Below are 17,839 nucleotides of genomic sequence, written 5' to 3'. Positions count from 1 at the left end.
TGTTCTATTGCCCCAGGCCTTTCCTGGGTTTATCACTATTCTGCACCTTCCACCCTTTATGCATCCAAAGATCAGAGACTATAATATTTGCTTCCTTTATATCCCTTTTAATATCAACAGACACTTAGAAAGTGAGCAAATAATTAACTGAGTGAAGAATCAGTTGTACCCAAATGCAAGGTACTAGTGTATAATTTCTAGATTTTGCTTTCTGGTTTGCATACACTACTTTATATTGGGTAAAAGCATAACCAGTTACCCAGGCACCTGCATCCCATAATGTCAGGTACTCAGAAGGCTGAGGCAGGAGGATTGTAAGTCCAAGGCCAGCCTTGGCAATTTAATGAGACCTTGTCTCAAAAAATAAAAAAGGACTTGGGATGTAGCTCAATGGTAGAGCACCCGTGGCTTCAATCCCCAGTACCAAAATCACACACACACACACACACACACACACACACACACACACACCCCACAGCCAGTTAGGAAGATCTAATACATGGAGGCTTTTGTTTCAAAATTTTATCAAATATTTTATTTCCTTGTATAATTGCTCATAGAATAAAGTGCTTTGTTTCTAACTAACTACAGCTTATGAAGACTTTGGTTACCTTCAGATTTTTCTTCTTAAAATTATTTCTTTATTTAGTCAATTGTGCATTCAGTCCACACAATACCTTTCTCCAATGATAATTTGTGAAATGAAATATTTTATGCTTAATTCTCTAGTTATTTTCTAGCTGTTTCCTGAATATTTCATTTCATTGCATGATGCATTTTTAATTTGTCTCACTCTCATGCATTTTTGTAAGTTTGAGTCATAGGGATAGAAGGTCTCTTTGATCTCAGTTTAAACTCTTTACAATATTGGGTATGCACTGGAAACTACCAGTGTGGTTCTGCTTATATAAGACGGAAACAAGCTTTAGTGATTGGGGGCTTATAATGGAATCAGATGCTTCATCCATCCATGCAATCCCTGTGATGATACTCAAAGGACTTGGCCTAATCATACTCCTTTACCCTTTACCATGTGCATCTTCCCCCTTGAAACTTTTTTTTCCAGTGCCAGGGATTGAACTCAGGACCCCAAGCATGCCAAGCAAGAACTCAATCAAGCCAGATCGATCCCCAGCCTAAGATTTCTTTATCATTATGTAAAAAGATTCCTGATCAGTGTCTGCTACTATACAACCTTTTCATCTCCTCTTCCCTCTCCTCAAATATTCACATTCATCTCTTTATTAATTTGTTCATGAAATGACCCATTCTGGATTTAGAAAAATTTACATATTATAAACACCCATTGACATGTATTCTTCCATATTTTTCTATAATCTTATGGAATCAGGTTCTTCAAGACCAAGAATTGGTCTTGCATTGGGTCATAAAATATACTGATAACTAAAATTCATAGATGTATATACCAATTTGGTCTGCATTAATTCAATAAATTAATTGATTAAAACTAAAGAAATTTAAATGCTAACTACTAATTAAATACTGATAAAATACCTTTTAATTCAATTTTCTTCTCCCAGATACTAATTAAGGGCAAGAGCCTGAATGAATGAGTTTGAATCCTGGCACTGCCAATTTAGTAACTACTTAAGCTGAAGCAAGTATTTTTTAAACCTCTCATGCTTCAGTTTCTACATCAGTGAAATAAAGAGATACTATCAAGTCCTATCACAAACTTATGAAGATTAACTGTTAATTCATATTACATAGTGCTTAATAAATATTAACCATTTTTATATTGTATGTGGTGGGATCAAGAACATTATAACTTATTTCTCTCCATTTATTAACAATAGCAGTAGTTACTAACATTTGTTGAGCAATTACAGTATGATAGAAAGTAGGCTAAACACTAATATATATATATATTATTATATATATATTATACTTAATTATACTTAATCCCCACAAAAACTATGAGGTAGGTCATATTATTGCCCAAATCTTATTAACAGGGAAAGTTAAGATTAGAATAATTTACCCAGAGTCACTGTATTAGTCAGGGTTCTCCAGAAAAACACAACTGCAATAAGAGATATAGTTAAATAGATGAAGTTTGATTTATTAGGAGGTAATAGCTTATCCTATTATCAAGGCTGAGAAGTCCCTTGTAGTATATCAGCAGTGTAGTTCCAATCCAAGTTTAAAAGGCCAAACAACCAGGGAAATGATGGTGTAAACCCCAGTCCAAGGGCAGGAAAATACCAATGTCATTCTGACTCAAATAGGTAGGCAGAGCAAAAAAGGCAGTTCAGGGACTGGGGAGATAGTTTAGTTGGTAGAGTGCTTGCCTAGCATGCACAAAGCCCTGGGTACAATCCCTAGCACGACCAAAAAAAAAAAAAAAAAGCAGTTCAGGCCTTGATTGGATGAATCCCATCCACATTGGGACGGGCAATCTACTTTGCTGAATGCACATATTCCAATGCAAATCTCATTTTTTAAAAAACACATCCTCCTAGACATATCCAGAAATAATGTTCATTGTAGGCCCCATGCAGCACAAGTTGACACACAGTCAGTGTCAATGGATATTCTTGTTTGTCCCCCACTTCTCTCTGTCTCTTCTTATCTGTCTCTCTCTCTCACACACACACATATGTACACACACACACACACACACACACACACACACACACACAAACACACACACACACATACACACTGCATTAACTCATTTACACATTTGTGTTATCAACTAGTCATTAAATAAGTATTTAATACCACTTATGATATTCAGGGTTCAATGAATTCTGGGGATGGGGACATCATATGGGAAGAAAGAGAAACAAGGAATAGTCACTGCTACCAAGGGCTTTTAGCAGAAGATACTCATGTCCATATAACTAAAATGAATGGTATAACAGAAGTGTTTCAAGTATAAACCATGTGCTGTGAGAATGCTGAGGAAGGCATTAATTCTAACGTGAGAGATGGGAAAGCAAACATAAATGGTTAACAGCCTTGAACTTGGAGAGAAAGGGGGTAAGAGCATTCTAGAAAGAAGCAACATGAAGATATCATGAAAGTGTTATATTGGACATAGTATTTCAGATTGAGCAGATGGTTTGATGGGCTTAGCAGTAGTTTGTCTGAGAGTGCAGGTCAGAAGATTGGGTGGGCAAGTTTGGAATATTCTTTATGATTTTATGTGTATAACAATGAGGCTGATCTTGCATTTTTTGGAAAACCTACTTGGTTATCCAAATATTTTGTGCAAGCAAAGATGGATGAGGCTAGGGTGGAAGTGAAAAAAGAACATTGTTCTGAATCTCCAGTAGACAATTAATAGTGGAAAATCAGTGTTGGGTTTAGGCCAGACTACCTGAGCCAGTCTTCTAATGAGATTAAGATCTGCTTTGCTTCTTGGAAATTCTCCACACCATGGGAGCTAACCCCAATCACCACTACTACCACCACCAAGTTCTGGTGGCTGTTGACAAGCTCTGAGCATTCCTAGTTTATCATGAACTCCTCAAAACCAAACCAAGATTCAGAGTTACAGAACTAAGATGCCTGGGGCCACCACTAATATTACATTGGCAAAATGCCAGATGACAAAGTATATCATTTCACCCCTAAAAATATTCCCTTTTTCCTGACCAAGAATGGAATTCACCAAGCTTACAGGACACTGTATAAATATATATTATAGAAAAACCTAATAGGAAGAAAAAGAATGACAATTTTTACTCCATGCTGCCTGAGGCATATTTCTCTCAGTAATTCCAAGTCCACTGAAAGCTGAAAGTTTCTTTCATCATACCACCTACCCGATATTACCCCAAATGTAAGCCTTGCCTCTACTTCTCTGATACTTAAGTATTAATCAGCTATTGATTATTTATGATCAATAATTAATTATAATTCACTGATCCAGTGATAACTGGCCAATATTAATAACAAAAAATCAGTCAAAAATAAAAGACTAAGATAAAAAATGTCATTTCCGAGATCTTTTAGTTACCTGACATAATGCAAAGTGGTAGTATAACTATTTCTGAAAGAATTACTTTGTGCTTTTTGATGGTGCTAATTGAGAGAAAAGTTTATTCATGGCTGCCAACCAGTGGAGTAGAACATTTCATTTTAACACTGTCAAGAGAGAGGAAATCCTCTGTGTTTGGCTTTGGTTTGATAAAAATCGGTCTTGAACACCATCTACAGTAACACGGTATTAAAAGCAGGGTTATGAATTGTTGCTTTAGGATTCTCAGCTTCAGAAACCCAAAACCATTTACAAAAAAGAAAAGGATACATTGTTTTAATTGTTCTTTATTATTTATGATGAGAAATCATTTTTCTCCTTGTTTCCCCAGGTGGCCGTGGAGGACCGTGTCAGACAGCTGCATGAAGCCCACAGGGACTTTGGTCCAGCATCCCAGCACTTCCTTTCCAGTAAGTTTTCAATTCTCACCACTTAACCTCTTCATTGCTTCCTGGTAGCTAAGAATCCAAGACTGAATTATAGTCATTTCTGCCAGATGCAGTAGAGGCATAAATCATCCTGAAATATAACGTGGTACATGACTCCAGAAGGTAAGGAACAGGAGGACCCATTAGATCATTTTGTCCAGTCTTAGCAAATACATGAATGTTTCCATAATGTATCCTTCAGTGCTAACTTCATTCTATTTTTGAGACTTTATTTCGGCCTATATAAGTTTACTTCATAAAGCTGACAATAATATAATATGGTCATTCAATTTATGTTACTATTAATCTGTAATTGTTTCTATAATTCATTAAAATACTTCCTGCCTCCAAGTTGGAATCCCAGTCTCTGGTATTTGCTGTCTAATTACTCTTATCTCTCTTTTCTCTTTGACCCCTACACATTTTTTATTTGGTAGGCAGTTTTAATACTTTGTTAATTGTACTTTTAAAATTAGGCATATTGTTTAGTTACTATTAATAAATGTGGTATATTTTGTAATTGATGCTAGAAGAAATGGCTTTACTTAACTGAAAACTCAAGTAACATTCTATTAATAATGTGTATTGAATTGGCAAGTACCTATTTTCCTGTACTTAATTTTGATTTACACCACTCTTTCTTTGATTGTAAAAAATATATATGTTGAGTTGTGGTATTTAAAAAGCTATGTGTCTACTGTATAGAGTTAGCAACTGTTAACATTTTGATGCCTTGCCTTCTGGCCATACCCAGTATATATGAAAAGTTTAACCATCATTTGAAGGCAATTACTCTGTGCCTGACAATGTTGTAGATATTTATTAATTTAACCCTTATTAGCAACTCCATTAGTTAGGTGTCATTATTCTACCCTTTTAAATGAGGAAGAGACTGAGGTACACATTGACATAGCTAGTAGATGATAAAGTCAGGATTCTAATTAAAGAAGTTAGCTCTAGAATCTGTGTTTATAACAAGTACACTGTACTTTTACTTAATTTGTGTGTCTTGTAAAGAAGAAATAATTCTATATGGTTTCCCCTCTGTCTTCTGCTACATTCTTTTATTTCTACTTTCTGGTTCTTTCCTTTCTTTTCAGTTCTCCTTGAGTTATTTAAAAAGATACATGCTAGGGCTGGGGATATAACTTGGTTGGTAGAGTACTTGCCTCACATATGCAAGGCCCTGGGTTCAATCCCCAACACACACACACACACACACACACACACACACACACACACAAGACTAAAAAGATAAATGTTGCCAGGTGCCGTGGCACAAACCTATAATCCCAGCAGCTTGGGAGGCTGAGGCAGGAGGATTGTGAGTTCAAAGCCAGTCTCAGCAACTTAGTGAGGCCCTAAACAACTTAGCAAGACCCTGTCTCAAAATTTTTTAAATTAATTTTTAAAATGGGGCTAGGGATGTGGCTCAATGGTTAAGCATCCCTGGATTCAATCCCCAGTAGAAAGAAAAAGACACATGCTTACAAACATTGTAAAGTATAAGATACATGCTTATAAACATTGTGAAGTATTTAACTAGATGCTTTCACATGGGACTCCGGTTGGTCATGGTCTTTTATAGAAAAAAATTCCTGGAAGGGCTGGTCCTATCTTTTCATTAAACATCAATAATGGATTCAGTAAAAGTTCTCATATTTTCTCAATTAATTCTAACTTTCTTTTCTGCATGTGATCTAGTTATTTGAATAGTATCCCACAAGCTTAGGAGTTGACAAGAAAAAAAAGGGGGGAGATAAAGGAGTTTATCACAATGAATAGGGTTGTGGCTTTTAGGGATGGCTCTTAAAAAATTTAAAGGCAGCTGGGTATGGTAGCACATGCTTGTAATCCCAGCAACTCAGAAGGCTGAGGCAGGAGGATTGCTAGTTCAAGGCCAGTCTCAGCAATTTAACAAGGCCCTGAGCAATTTAGTGAGAGGCTGTCTCAAAATAAAAAAATAAAGAGGAATGGGGATATGGCTCAGTGGTTAAGCTCCCCAGTACTGAAAATTATATATATTATAAAGGCTGCAAATTTTGTCTTCTATATTTTTCCAAATCTCTGGTCACCTTAATTTGCCTTGGTGACAGCCATTTATTTGATTTAATTGAGATTAAATGTGATAACATACTCCTAAGTGACTCATAGACCATAAATAAAAATATTACTATTGTGAATATTAATTACTCCTCAGACAATTTGTATTCATTTATACTTTCTTTTCTGTCCCCCTCCCTCTGAATTCCCATGTCTTCTTCATTAAAACCTATCCCCAGAAAATGATATGTTATACTCATTTAACCCAGGTGACAGGTAAAGTTTAATGTGTACTTCTCTGGGTTATTTGCATTTTAATAGGGTAAAAATCCATAAGCCTAAGGAATGGCTCTCTGGTGTCAACCAGAAGCTCTGAGCTGTTCAGAAAGAACATCCAGGGGCAGGTGGAGCATCCTCACACCTTTCAAATCATATCACATCAGTGCCCACTTCCAGAAAGGTCAGGCCTGCAGATATGGACACTCATTAAAAGATTGATCTACCTGCGTGAATGGAGCCAGCCCTAGAGGTCACCAATCTCTCAGATGCCCATGTGGAATATCAATATATGCTTAGAAGCTTTGCTTGTGTATATAAAATAGTATACCAATTTGTTTTAAAGGATATTTAAGAAATAAAACAGTGAGGCTAGACATGGACAGTGTCTTTCTGTTATCCTTTGTTAAGTTATGAAGGTAATATATGCCTATCAAGGAAAATATGAAAAGCAGAGAGTACTAACAGGAAAAGGAAAATTATCCACAATCCCACCACTCAAAGATAAACACCATCAGAAATATTGTTTGTATATTGTCTGTTTTAGTCTGTATATATGTTATCCAGGTTCATTTTTTTTCTTTTAAACTAAGCAGGAATAAAAAATATGTTACAGTTGCATGATCTGCTTTTTCCCCTTAATCGTATATTAGAATAGTCTTATTTACTATTATATCCAATGTTATGACTCACATTCTTTCTATACCTTTACAAACATCTCAGATTCTTTCTAAAAGACAAATGCCTGTCTAATTGCTGTGTTAAAGGACGTTTACATTTAAAGCCTTCTCATATATGTTGCCAAATTGATCTCTAGTAAGTTGTACCATCTAGTAAGTTGGGTGCACCATCAAAACCATGTTTGAGGAAGGGCCTGTTGGAAGTCACTTCCCAGCTATTAAATTGTAATCTATAAAAGAAAAATAGCCTCCTTCCAAAATATAAAAATACGCTTAAAAATTCCACTAAGGTCATTTCAAATGAGTTCAAGTTGTTTAGTAACAGTGATTTGCTTCCAGGTTACCAGGAATAATAATAGAGTGATTTCTGAAACTTTGATATTACAATGGAGCCAGGTGTGGTGATGCATGCCTATAATCCCAGCAATTAGGGAGGCTGGGGCAAAAGGATCACAAGTTTGAGGCCAGCCACAGCAACCTAATAAGACCTTGTCTCAAAAATTAAAAAGGTTGGGGATGTGGCTCAGTGTTTAAGCACCCTAGGTTCAATTCCCAGTACAAAAGAAAAGGGGAGAGAGAGAAAGAGAGAGAGAGAGAGAGAGAGAGAGAGAGAGATTGAGATTGAATGAAAAATAAGGATAAGTCACTAACTACACCCCTGCCCACAAACAGGCTTATTGACTATTGACTCCCCACCTCACCCCCACCCCCCACCCCTACCCCCCACCCCCGCCAATACATAGACTCTCATTTGGAAACTACATTGCCAGCTGTCTTTTTATCATAAGAGAGAGGCAGTATCTTACTAAAAGAAGTATTCACTGTTTCTTCTTGGTGGCCCAATCTGTACTTGTTAAAGAAGTTGTTTCTTTTATCTTAGATCTGAGAGAAAATGAGACGAGAAAAACATTGTAAAATGTGACCCTTCTCCATTGATAGACACTAACTTGTCTTTAATTCTAGTTTGAAAACTCTAGTACTCCTAATTGACTTCTGCAACTTAAACTAAGAAAAAAGAGAAATTCTAGTATTATGATTTTAAAACGTTTATAGATTTTACTATACAAATCATTATAAAAAATATATGTGGGCTAGGAACAGTGGCACACACAGGTAATCCCACCAACTCGGGAGGCTGAGGCAGGAAGATTACAAGGTTAAAGCCAGCCTCTGCAGCTTTACAAGACTCCATCTCAAAATAAAAAATGAAAAGGCCTAGGAATATAGTTTAGCAATAGAGTGTCCCTGGGTTCAATCCCCAGTTCCTCAAAAGAAAAAAAAAATATTCTAGAATCCCCTAAAGGAACATTTCCCAAGTTGGATTTCTCAGAACATTAAAGTTCTTTAAGATTTTAATAACTGTCCCTTGAAAAATTAATTCTGGGATGAGTAAGATTGGCAAAACATGAGTTTATAAAGACTAGCACTCTTCAAGACTAGACTTTTCTGTTGGAATTCTTGGAGCCTTTATGAGGCACTTAGACTCTAAAAGTAAGATGGAATTTGGTGCTCTTTGTCATACCTGTAACTATGAAAGCATTTTTGAGGCACACCAATTAATTTATCACTAAACATGTCTTAAAGCATACTGAATCTTTGCCCCAAAGTGGTATTTCCTAAATGGTATAATTACAAGAATTTTCTGACCAAAGTAGTAAGAATGGGACCCACTTAAAAAGAAAAAGGGTCAACTTTCTACCTTCCCTGAAGTTCCCAGCCCCAGCCCCCTTCCCTATTCCAGGAGTCTCCTTATGCTATGAAGTTTCCTAACTAGAGAGAAGCTTAGAATGTAACTATACTAATAGCTTTCAGACTCATAGGTATGGCTTAGTATAGAATTTTAAAATCAGTTTAATGGTTTGCATCCAACTATTGTTTAATGGAATGGAATGAAGCAGATGAGAAAATATTAGAGTACATTACACAAGTAAGGTTAAGTATTCTTTTGACACTTTGGTTGTTTAGTTAAGTGTGTATGTATGCACACTAGATCACATTATAAAATGTTTTCCTTTTGTGAGTTACAGTAAAAAAGTTTTGAGAGGCACTAAATTACTCTAATGCTTCCCATATTTTACAGATGGCAAAAATGGTGCAAAAAGATCAAATAATATAACCACAGTCACAAACATGGTTATCATTGATCCTGGAGTGAAACCCAATTTCTGGACTCCCAAGCCCTATATCACACTGTCTTTTCTATTAAGAACACATACACAGGCCAATGACTTGTTTAGGCCTGTGGTACTGCCAATTTTTTTTCTTTTCTATTCTTTCAAGCTGGTTGACAGAGCCTGAATTTTTCTTTAGATACCTCTGAGCCAAAGATTGTCTAATCACTAGTTTGAGATATGGGTTAATAGTAAAGCTGGCTGTGCACAGTGGCACACATCTCTAGTCTCAGCTGCTACAGAAGATGAGACAAGAGGATCCCTTGAGTCCAGGAGTTAGAGGCCAGCCTGGGCAATATAGTAATACCCCTTCCATAAAACAACCAAAAAAAGAGTAAAAGCTATAGAACTAAACCAACTGTTTTCATTTTCTGGCTCAAATATTTAATCCTTATAGTCTTCATCTTTAAAATGAAGATAATATTTCCATATTTAATCAATTTTAAGACATGCTTCTTGACTCAGGTTTTAACAGCCCTGAAATCACTTTACAACTAACAAGATTTTGAATTCAGTGAAGTATGATGGTATTATCCTATAGGGTTAGGATAAGAATTAGTTAACATATGTAAAATCCTTAGAATATTGGCATGTAGTAACTATTGTATAAGTGTTTGTTATTAATAATAGCATTAGAATCATTATTACTATCAACTTGATAGTATAACTTAGTATATGCCTGTTAGAGTCATACTAGTCATGAAATATCATTCATTCTCTTGCATTTAATTCTCAGATATAAGTAGTTCCTCTCCTTTCTGAAGATGGATTTCATGAATCTAATATATATGTTTTGCTGATTATAAGAGCTTGATAGTTATTTGTATAATTAATGAACAGATGAATAATCAAATGGGTAGACCCTAATCTTAGTAAGGTCAGGATAGTATCAGTCTCACTGACACTTATATTCTACAGCACCTAACAATATCTGGCGCTTGGTAGATATTCAATAAATATTTACAGAATGAATTATGTCTTATACCTAAAAGAAAGAGTAGTAAATTTACTTCTAACATTGATAATACAAAGGGCATAAGATTTAGCATAGTGACTATTACATAGTAGATACTCAATAAATAATGTGACCTTTTATTTTGCTTCTTAGCAAGAACTAATAGTTTTCATAACGTTACACAGTAATTTTTATCAAAGTCTACTGTGCCATGTAATAAATTAAGGAAAAATGCTGACTTCGCAATGACAGCATGATCACAAATCTATTAGAAAATAAAATTAAAATAGCAGAAAGGTATACATAAAAGAAGACTGAAAATAAAAGTACTTCAAAATGCAAACAGCTGTTGTGTCTCCTCTTTCTTTTTACTTTTGCAGATTTTTTATTATAAGCGTATATTACTTTTATAATGGAAAAAACCAACAAAGGCAAAATTCTTATACTCTAGCTTTTAACCCAGTGACCTCTTACAGTATTACACTCTATTGGTGACAATGAAACTCTATAAGATGAATTTCCTTTTTAATATTTATTCTAAATTTTAAAGCTGTGAATTTCATTGAGCAACCTTCTTGTTCACAGATTATGAGACATTGTAAAAAGAAAGAACTGATCAGTTATTTCTTGCAGATTTTATAATCTTAACTGCCTTAATCATATCTCTAGTTATCTCTTTTTCTCTCTTGTCAAAGCATTCCAAACTTTTATAGTTTTGCCTTGACACATAGGGCTAAACGGTTTGTTTCCATCTTGATTGTTCCAAACCTTTACCCCTAAACCCTTTCCATGCCCAATTTATTTTTTTAAATGGGGAAATATTTTGAAATACATCTAATAATTGCCTACATTCACTTGACAGTGTGCCAACCTATGCTACCATTATCCTTAAGGGATGGATGATTTGAAATATGAGTATGGCAATAATTTAAAGCTTCAGATGGGCTTAAAGAAGCCATCATGATACGGTCACAAAGAATCTTGTAGGTACAATGTGAGATGATTATCAACCTAAAGTTCTGGATCAGGTAAAATCTCAAGGCAAATTATTTATTTGGGCCAGTTTCTTCAGTGCTTAGGTATTGTCCTACATATTGGGAATTGGCACAAATGCCATCTAACCTATCAGTGATGCTGGTAACATTTCTTTAGGTGTAAAGATACATGGATAACCATTATACCCCTTTCTCAAAACCTATTGCTGTGGCCTTTTATCCTCTAGCTCAAATTTATGCTTTCCAGTAATACTTCAGATTTGCTTACATAAAGGTATCCTTAGAAATCAAATTTTACATTATGGCCCCTATATATCCCATATATTTGAACATATGAGAGAACCTAGGAAATTTCTGAGTTTCTGCTATGGGTATTTGTGTGCTAGAGCTGGCTTACTGGCTTAAGAGAATCAACTGTTACATATATAGGAATTGTGAGCTAGTTGTCAAATTCACCTTTGATAGCTTGCAGTGAGCCATTTGGGGAATATCTATCCCACAGAAATTGGCAAATTTGTCTATATTATACAGATCACCCAAGTTCCTGGATGCAAAGCATCTTCTTAAGCAGGAAGGGTGCTCAGAATTCAAATATTTATCCACCATAACCACTCAACCAGGTTTGTCTAGATCTTTCCTGATTTAAGCCCTGAAAGTCCCATGTTCCAGAGTACCTCCTCAGTTCCAGGCAAATCAGGATGGTTGGCACCCTTAATCTTGGGTAAGTTTCCATAGAAATGGAGCCTTGGTTGGGGGGGGGGCTGGTGTTGTAGCTCAGGGGTAGAGCATTTGCCTAGCATGTGTGAGGCACTGGGTTCAATTCTCAGCACCACATATAAATTTAAAAAAATAAAGATCAGTCAAAAACCAAAAAATATTTTAAAAAAAGAAATGAAGCCTTAGATAGGACTTCTTATAGAAGTAATATATTGAGAGAGTATTCTAAGGTGAGAGGAAGTGAGGGGAGCCTGCTAAGTTAGAAAGGATGCTGGTCAGGAAGTCAAGCTAAGCAAGAAGATTAAGACTAAGTTCAGCCAGCATGATGCCACAAGGGGCTCTGAAACACGAATTGTATCACAGAGATGGCCTCACTTTGAGGCAAGGGAGCTGGACCTGTGTTCCCTTATGTCCATGGGTCATTGGCCGAGAATTTCCAGAGAATCAAAGAAAGCATGGCAGTCCCCATTTGGCCAAGGCAGGTTCTCTGGTAAAAAGTGTAATAGGCCCTTACTAGGTAACAGGCCAACACACAACACCTAGGGATGGGTGAACCTACCTGGTAAAGGGGATACAAGTAGGATACCAATAATATTAACCTTTCCCAGACTTTATGAAGCTACTACGATAGACCATGCTTGCTCTCTCTAGCTTTGGAGTTAAATGGTGGCATTTACCTTGATCGCTAACTACCACTCCTTTATCACATAGCTGTGTGGAAATTAGTCTGGCGGCACGGCAGACATGAAGCAAATGCCTATTTCTTTCTTATTTCATCTTCTTCATTGTGACAGATTCCCCTGGGCTTCATGAGGACCTCCAACAGGGAGACTAGCACCACAGATCTGAATCAGTTTCATGACGTGGGCACTGTTTTAGGGGAATGTTGGCTCTAAAAGCTATATTTTTACACTCCCCAGAAAATGAAGGCATTTGTGAGTTTGGCCTAGGGTAGCATTTTGTCATCTGTCCCAGAATACAAAGGTTTGCACAACAGAAATGGTGGAATCACATCCCTGTGGGCAAAAATCATTACTTTCATTTTTCCATTTGGATGTTTTCCATTTTCAGAACACAACCAGTTTGGGGTTACAAAATACTGTTTGGTAGGAACTTTGAGGTGAGGACAAAGGCATTTGTTCTTTTGTAGACTTATATGAACTGTTCCTTGTTTAAAAACTATTCTCCTGGATTTTTAAATAAATTCAGATATCAACAATGAAAATCATCTTAATTTCAATCCACTATAGGTATTGCTGTATCTGCTCATAGCTATAAGAAACAGGAATAGATTTAGGTGATGAGGGGTATTTTCAAGATACAGAAGAAGCATAAAGAAGGACAAGAACAACCGTCACCATGAAAGATATGTTTGCTTCTCTCTACATATGCATTTGCTCCTGTAGATTTCATCTTTCACAGGATCATGACTTCTCTCCACGCATTACCTTCTATTTATAGTTTCTATTTCCTGTGACTTCTGTTTTCTTCCTTTGTTCTGACTTTTTTTTTACTTCCACAGTTCTCTTCCATCCATGTTTATCTCTGTGTATTATAGTCAAACTCTCCAAGAAAGAATATCTGATTGGTTAAGTTATTTACTAAGGCTACCACATAAAATACAGGTCAGACAGTAAGCCAGGTTTTTTTTATCTAGGCTAGCTTGACATTTGGGACCAGATAATTCTTTGTTGTTGGCAGCCATCCTGGGCATTATCCCTGGCAATATCCCTAGCCATGCCAGTAGCAACCCTGCTTCCAGTTGTGACAATCAAAATGTCCGTAGACATTGTCCAGTATCCCCTGAAGGATGAAATTACTCCTGATTCAGAACCATTCTTATATATGAACCCTGGACAATTTGTGACCATGAAAATGGGAGTCATGTAGAACACTGAGTGATCTGTGCCTGAAGAATACTTTGAGAGTACTTTTCTGCACTCCCAAATCCCCTTTTGGGGGAGAGGAATGTCCCCAATAGATAGACTTCAGATCACACCCCCTCATGGGCAACTTTTGATTGGTATAAGAGTATAAAAACTTGACCATTTTGGCCCAACTTAGAAAAAGTTTAACTCTAACTCAAGAACTAACATGGGATTGAATAAAATTGTTCCTGGTCTATTTTCAAGCTTGACTTCTCCATTTTCCCATTCTTGCTTCCTTCTAGTCCCTTCCACAGTTGTCAATCTCAATGGCACAACTCACTAAATATCTTGATCTCTAAATTTTATCTTAGAGTCGGCTTCCTGGGGGATCCTAATCGTGAGGGGGCAATGTGACTGACAGGTATTTCAAAGTGTTTTAAAAAAATCACATCATAATAGGACCCTTCTAGTCACTGGGTAATTTGATTTACTTTTGTTTCCATAATGAGGTTGATGATTTTGTCCAATATAAGTAGTGGTGGTCATTATTTAAGGTGTCTGTCCTCATGATCTCCATTAATTAGTAAGGACTTTGGGGACAACATAAAATTACATCACCCTGTTGCCTTGCACCTTAAGCTCAGTAGCATACATACCAATGACAGACAAGAGTAAGAATGTAGGATACTTCAATAAAATAGATCATAAGAGGAAGTTAGTCAGGTGTGAGCAGCATAAATGTAAAGGGTATGCACTGTTTTTTTTTTATTTCTTGCACCTAATATAACACCTTGTTTATAGATGCAGGATATGCCTTGATTGAATGAATAATGGGCACTTTAAAGATAATTCCTACTCTAACAGAAAAGAACTTACTTTAGTGCTTAGTCTAATATCCTAAAAAAAACTAATGAGCTTCACTTTCCTTTCAGTCAGCTACAATTGATTTGTCACTCAACAAATATCTATTGAGTGACCCATATAAGTCAAACTCTGTTCTAGAAACTGGGGAAACAGCAGTAAATAAAACATTATTAGGTATTGGTACATTCACACATTACAACAGTATAATTTAGCCAATATCATTCCCCAGAATTTTCCCTGTCCTCTCCTCCTCCCTTCCCTTGGTTCCTTTCCCATACCTCTACTGATCTCCTTTTGGTTTTCATGAGATCTCCCCGACCCCAACCTTTCTTTTCCTTTTTTTTTTTCTAGCTTTCACATAGGAGAGAAAACGTATGAACCTTGACTTTCTGAAATTGGTTTATTTCACTTAACATAATGTTCTCAAGTTCCATTCATTTTCTTGCAAATGACATAATTTCATTCTTCTTTATGACTGAATAAAACTCCTTTGTGTATATATACCTTGTTTTCTTTATCCATTCATCCATTGACAGACACCTAAGCTTGTTTCATAGTTTGGCTATTGTGAATTGTGCTGCTATAAATATAGGTGTGCATGTATCACTATATTATGCTGATTTTAGTTCTTTTGTATAAATATTGAGGAGTGGTGTATCTGGGTCATATGGTGGTTCCATTCCTAGTCTTTTGAGGAACTTCCATACTGATTTCCATAGTTATTGTACTAAGTTTACAATTCCACTAATGTAAGAGCTTTTCCTCTATATCCTCTCCAGAATTTATTATTGTTGTATTCTCTTTTTATTTTTTTTAGTTGTCAATGGACCTTTATTTTATTTATTTATATGCAGTCTGAGAATTGAACCCAGTGCCTCACACATGCTAGGCAAGCACTCTACCACTGAGCCAGCCCCTTATTGTTTGTATTCTTGATGGTTGTCCTTCTAAATGGAATGAAATGAAATCTCAGTAGTTTTGATTTACATTTCCACAATTGCTCACAATGTTGAACATTTTTTCATTATATTTGTTGGCTATTTATATTTCTTCTTTTGAGAAATGTCTGTTCATGTCATTTTCCCATTTATTAATTGGGTTATTTTGTCTTCTTGGTGTTAAATATTTTGAGTTTGATAAACACTAAAGCAGGCCAGGCACAGTGGCACATGCCTACAATCCCAGCAGCTTGGGAGACTGAGGCAGGAGGATTGCGAGTTCAAAGCCACCCTAAGCAGTTTAGCAAGGTGCTAAACAATTCAATGAAACCCTGTCTCAAAAGAAAATATAAAAAGAGCTGGGGATGTGGCTCAGTGGTTAAGTACCTCTGAGTTCAATCCCTGGTCTCAAAAAAAAAAAAAAAAAAAAAAAAAGATTAAAGCAGTATAAGTAGCTAGAAGGATGTGGAAGGGAATTTTTTAAATGGAGTGGGCAGTAGCAGTAACATTTGAGTAGAAAAGTTGGGGAATGAGCCAGGTAGATATTGGGGGTAAAGTGACTCAGCTAGAGGAAAGACTAAAGACAAAGGCCCCAAGATGGGAGCATCCTCAGAGGGTTCACGAATAGCAAGAAAGCTGATGTGACTGAAGCCCAGGAAGCAAGATAGTGAATAACAGGAGCTCATTAAGTGACCAAGAACCAGATTAGGAAAAGTCTTATTGCTTATGATGAAAAATTCTTTGGGTTGTATTCTTATTGTAAAAGGAAGGTTTAGGATTCTGAGCTCGTAAGAAGCATGCACTGGTAGTATTCTTACTTGCTGTGCCTACTCATTCATTCATTTATATTTTTGTTTAAAAACACTAGGTACTTGGACTCTAAAGACGAAAGAGACAGTTTTGGTCTTGGCACACTCAAATTCTGAACATAATAGATATTCCTATGAAAGAAACTTGTGTAGTTGTGGTAAATTGTGGGTGCTATGGGAGTAGAATGGAAATAAGAACTAATTGTACAGTGAAGGAATTAAGATGCTCTATCTAGACTAGTATTAATGTGCATTGTCCCTGAGGCTACCTGCAAATCCAAAATAGAGAGTATTCCATCTGATAGAAATCTAGCAAAGAATGCTTCTAATTGCTCGGTCCTTGATTTCAATTAGCAAGAGTCACAAGATGCATTCAGTAATGAGAAATCAGGCTCTCCCTTCTACTTAACCATTCTGTTATGATGAATATACCCCTTTCCAATTTTATGAGTAGTCTCCTTATAGCCCTTTTGTTCAAAAAGGGGAATTCTTATGTATGTATAATGAATATAAATATAGGTTTTAGAGAGTGCTAATGTTTTAATGAGATAGAAGTAGGCAGGCAAGAGAGAGAATAATTGAAGGATTAGTCAACATGGGGGCAATTTGATATGGAAAGAGAAAATCTGAGTAGGAAATGTCTGGGAAAAATTATAAGAGGAATATAATGAGCTCATTTATGGTGTGAGTTAAGGACAGAGGTATTTATACTCAAAAGGCAAAAAGTAAAAGAGTTTGTCTTAGTCTGTTTTCCATAACTATAGCAGAATACCCAAGGCTAGATAAGTATAAAGAAAACAGGTTTATTTAGCTCACAGTTCTGAAAGCTAAAAATCCAAGATCAGGCAGCCCCATTGGTTCAGTCTTTGGTGAGGGCTTCTTTGCTACATTAAATAGCGAATAGCATTACAATGGTAGGAACATGTGCTAGTGGGAAACAAATGGCAAGACAGGATGCCAAACCAGGAAGCCAGACAAGGAGGGCTTACACTTGCTCTTTCATGACAAGTCACTGTCTTAGAAACTAACCAGGGTCTCATGAATGCTCTCTTAATCTTTTCAGAAGGCAGTTGCCCCACTGACCTA

General features: G+C 36.3%; 1 protein-coding gene across 5 annotated transcripts in view; it reads left to right on the top strand.

Annotated features, from left to right (window-relative positions):
* Positions 1-17,839, top strand: part of Dmd (dystrophin) — a 2,011,337-nt gene that overhangs the window by 1,766,578 nt on the left and 226,920 nt on the right. For all 5 annotated transcript variants that reach the window (XM_077107047.1, XM_077107046.1, XM_077107045.1 and 2 more), the window contains one exon: positions 4,341-4,419. In XM_077107047.1, coding sequence (XP_076963162.1) covers positions 4,341-4,419 — 79 coding nt within the window. The remainder of the gene's footprint in view (positions 1-4,340; positions 4,420-17,839) is intronic.

Source organism: Callospermophilus lateralis, chromosome X (genome assembly GCF_048772815.1).
Source record: "Callospermophilus lateralis isolate mCalLat2 chromosome X, mCalLat2.hap1, whole genome shotgun sequence".
In the NCBI taxonomy this organism is placed as follows: Eukaryota; Metazoa; Chordata; class Mammalia; order Rodentia; family Sciuridae; genus Callospermophilus; species Callospermophilus lateralis.
The sequence above is the reverse complement of the archived record's forward strand: the minus strand, read 5'-3'. Positions and strand labels throughout refer to the sequence as shown.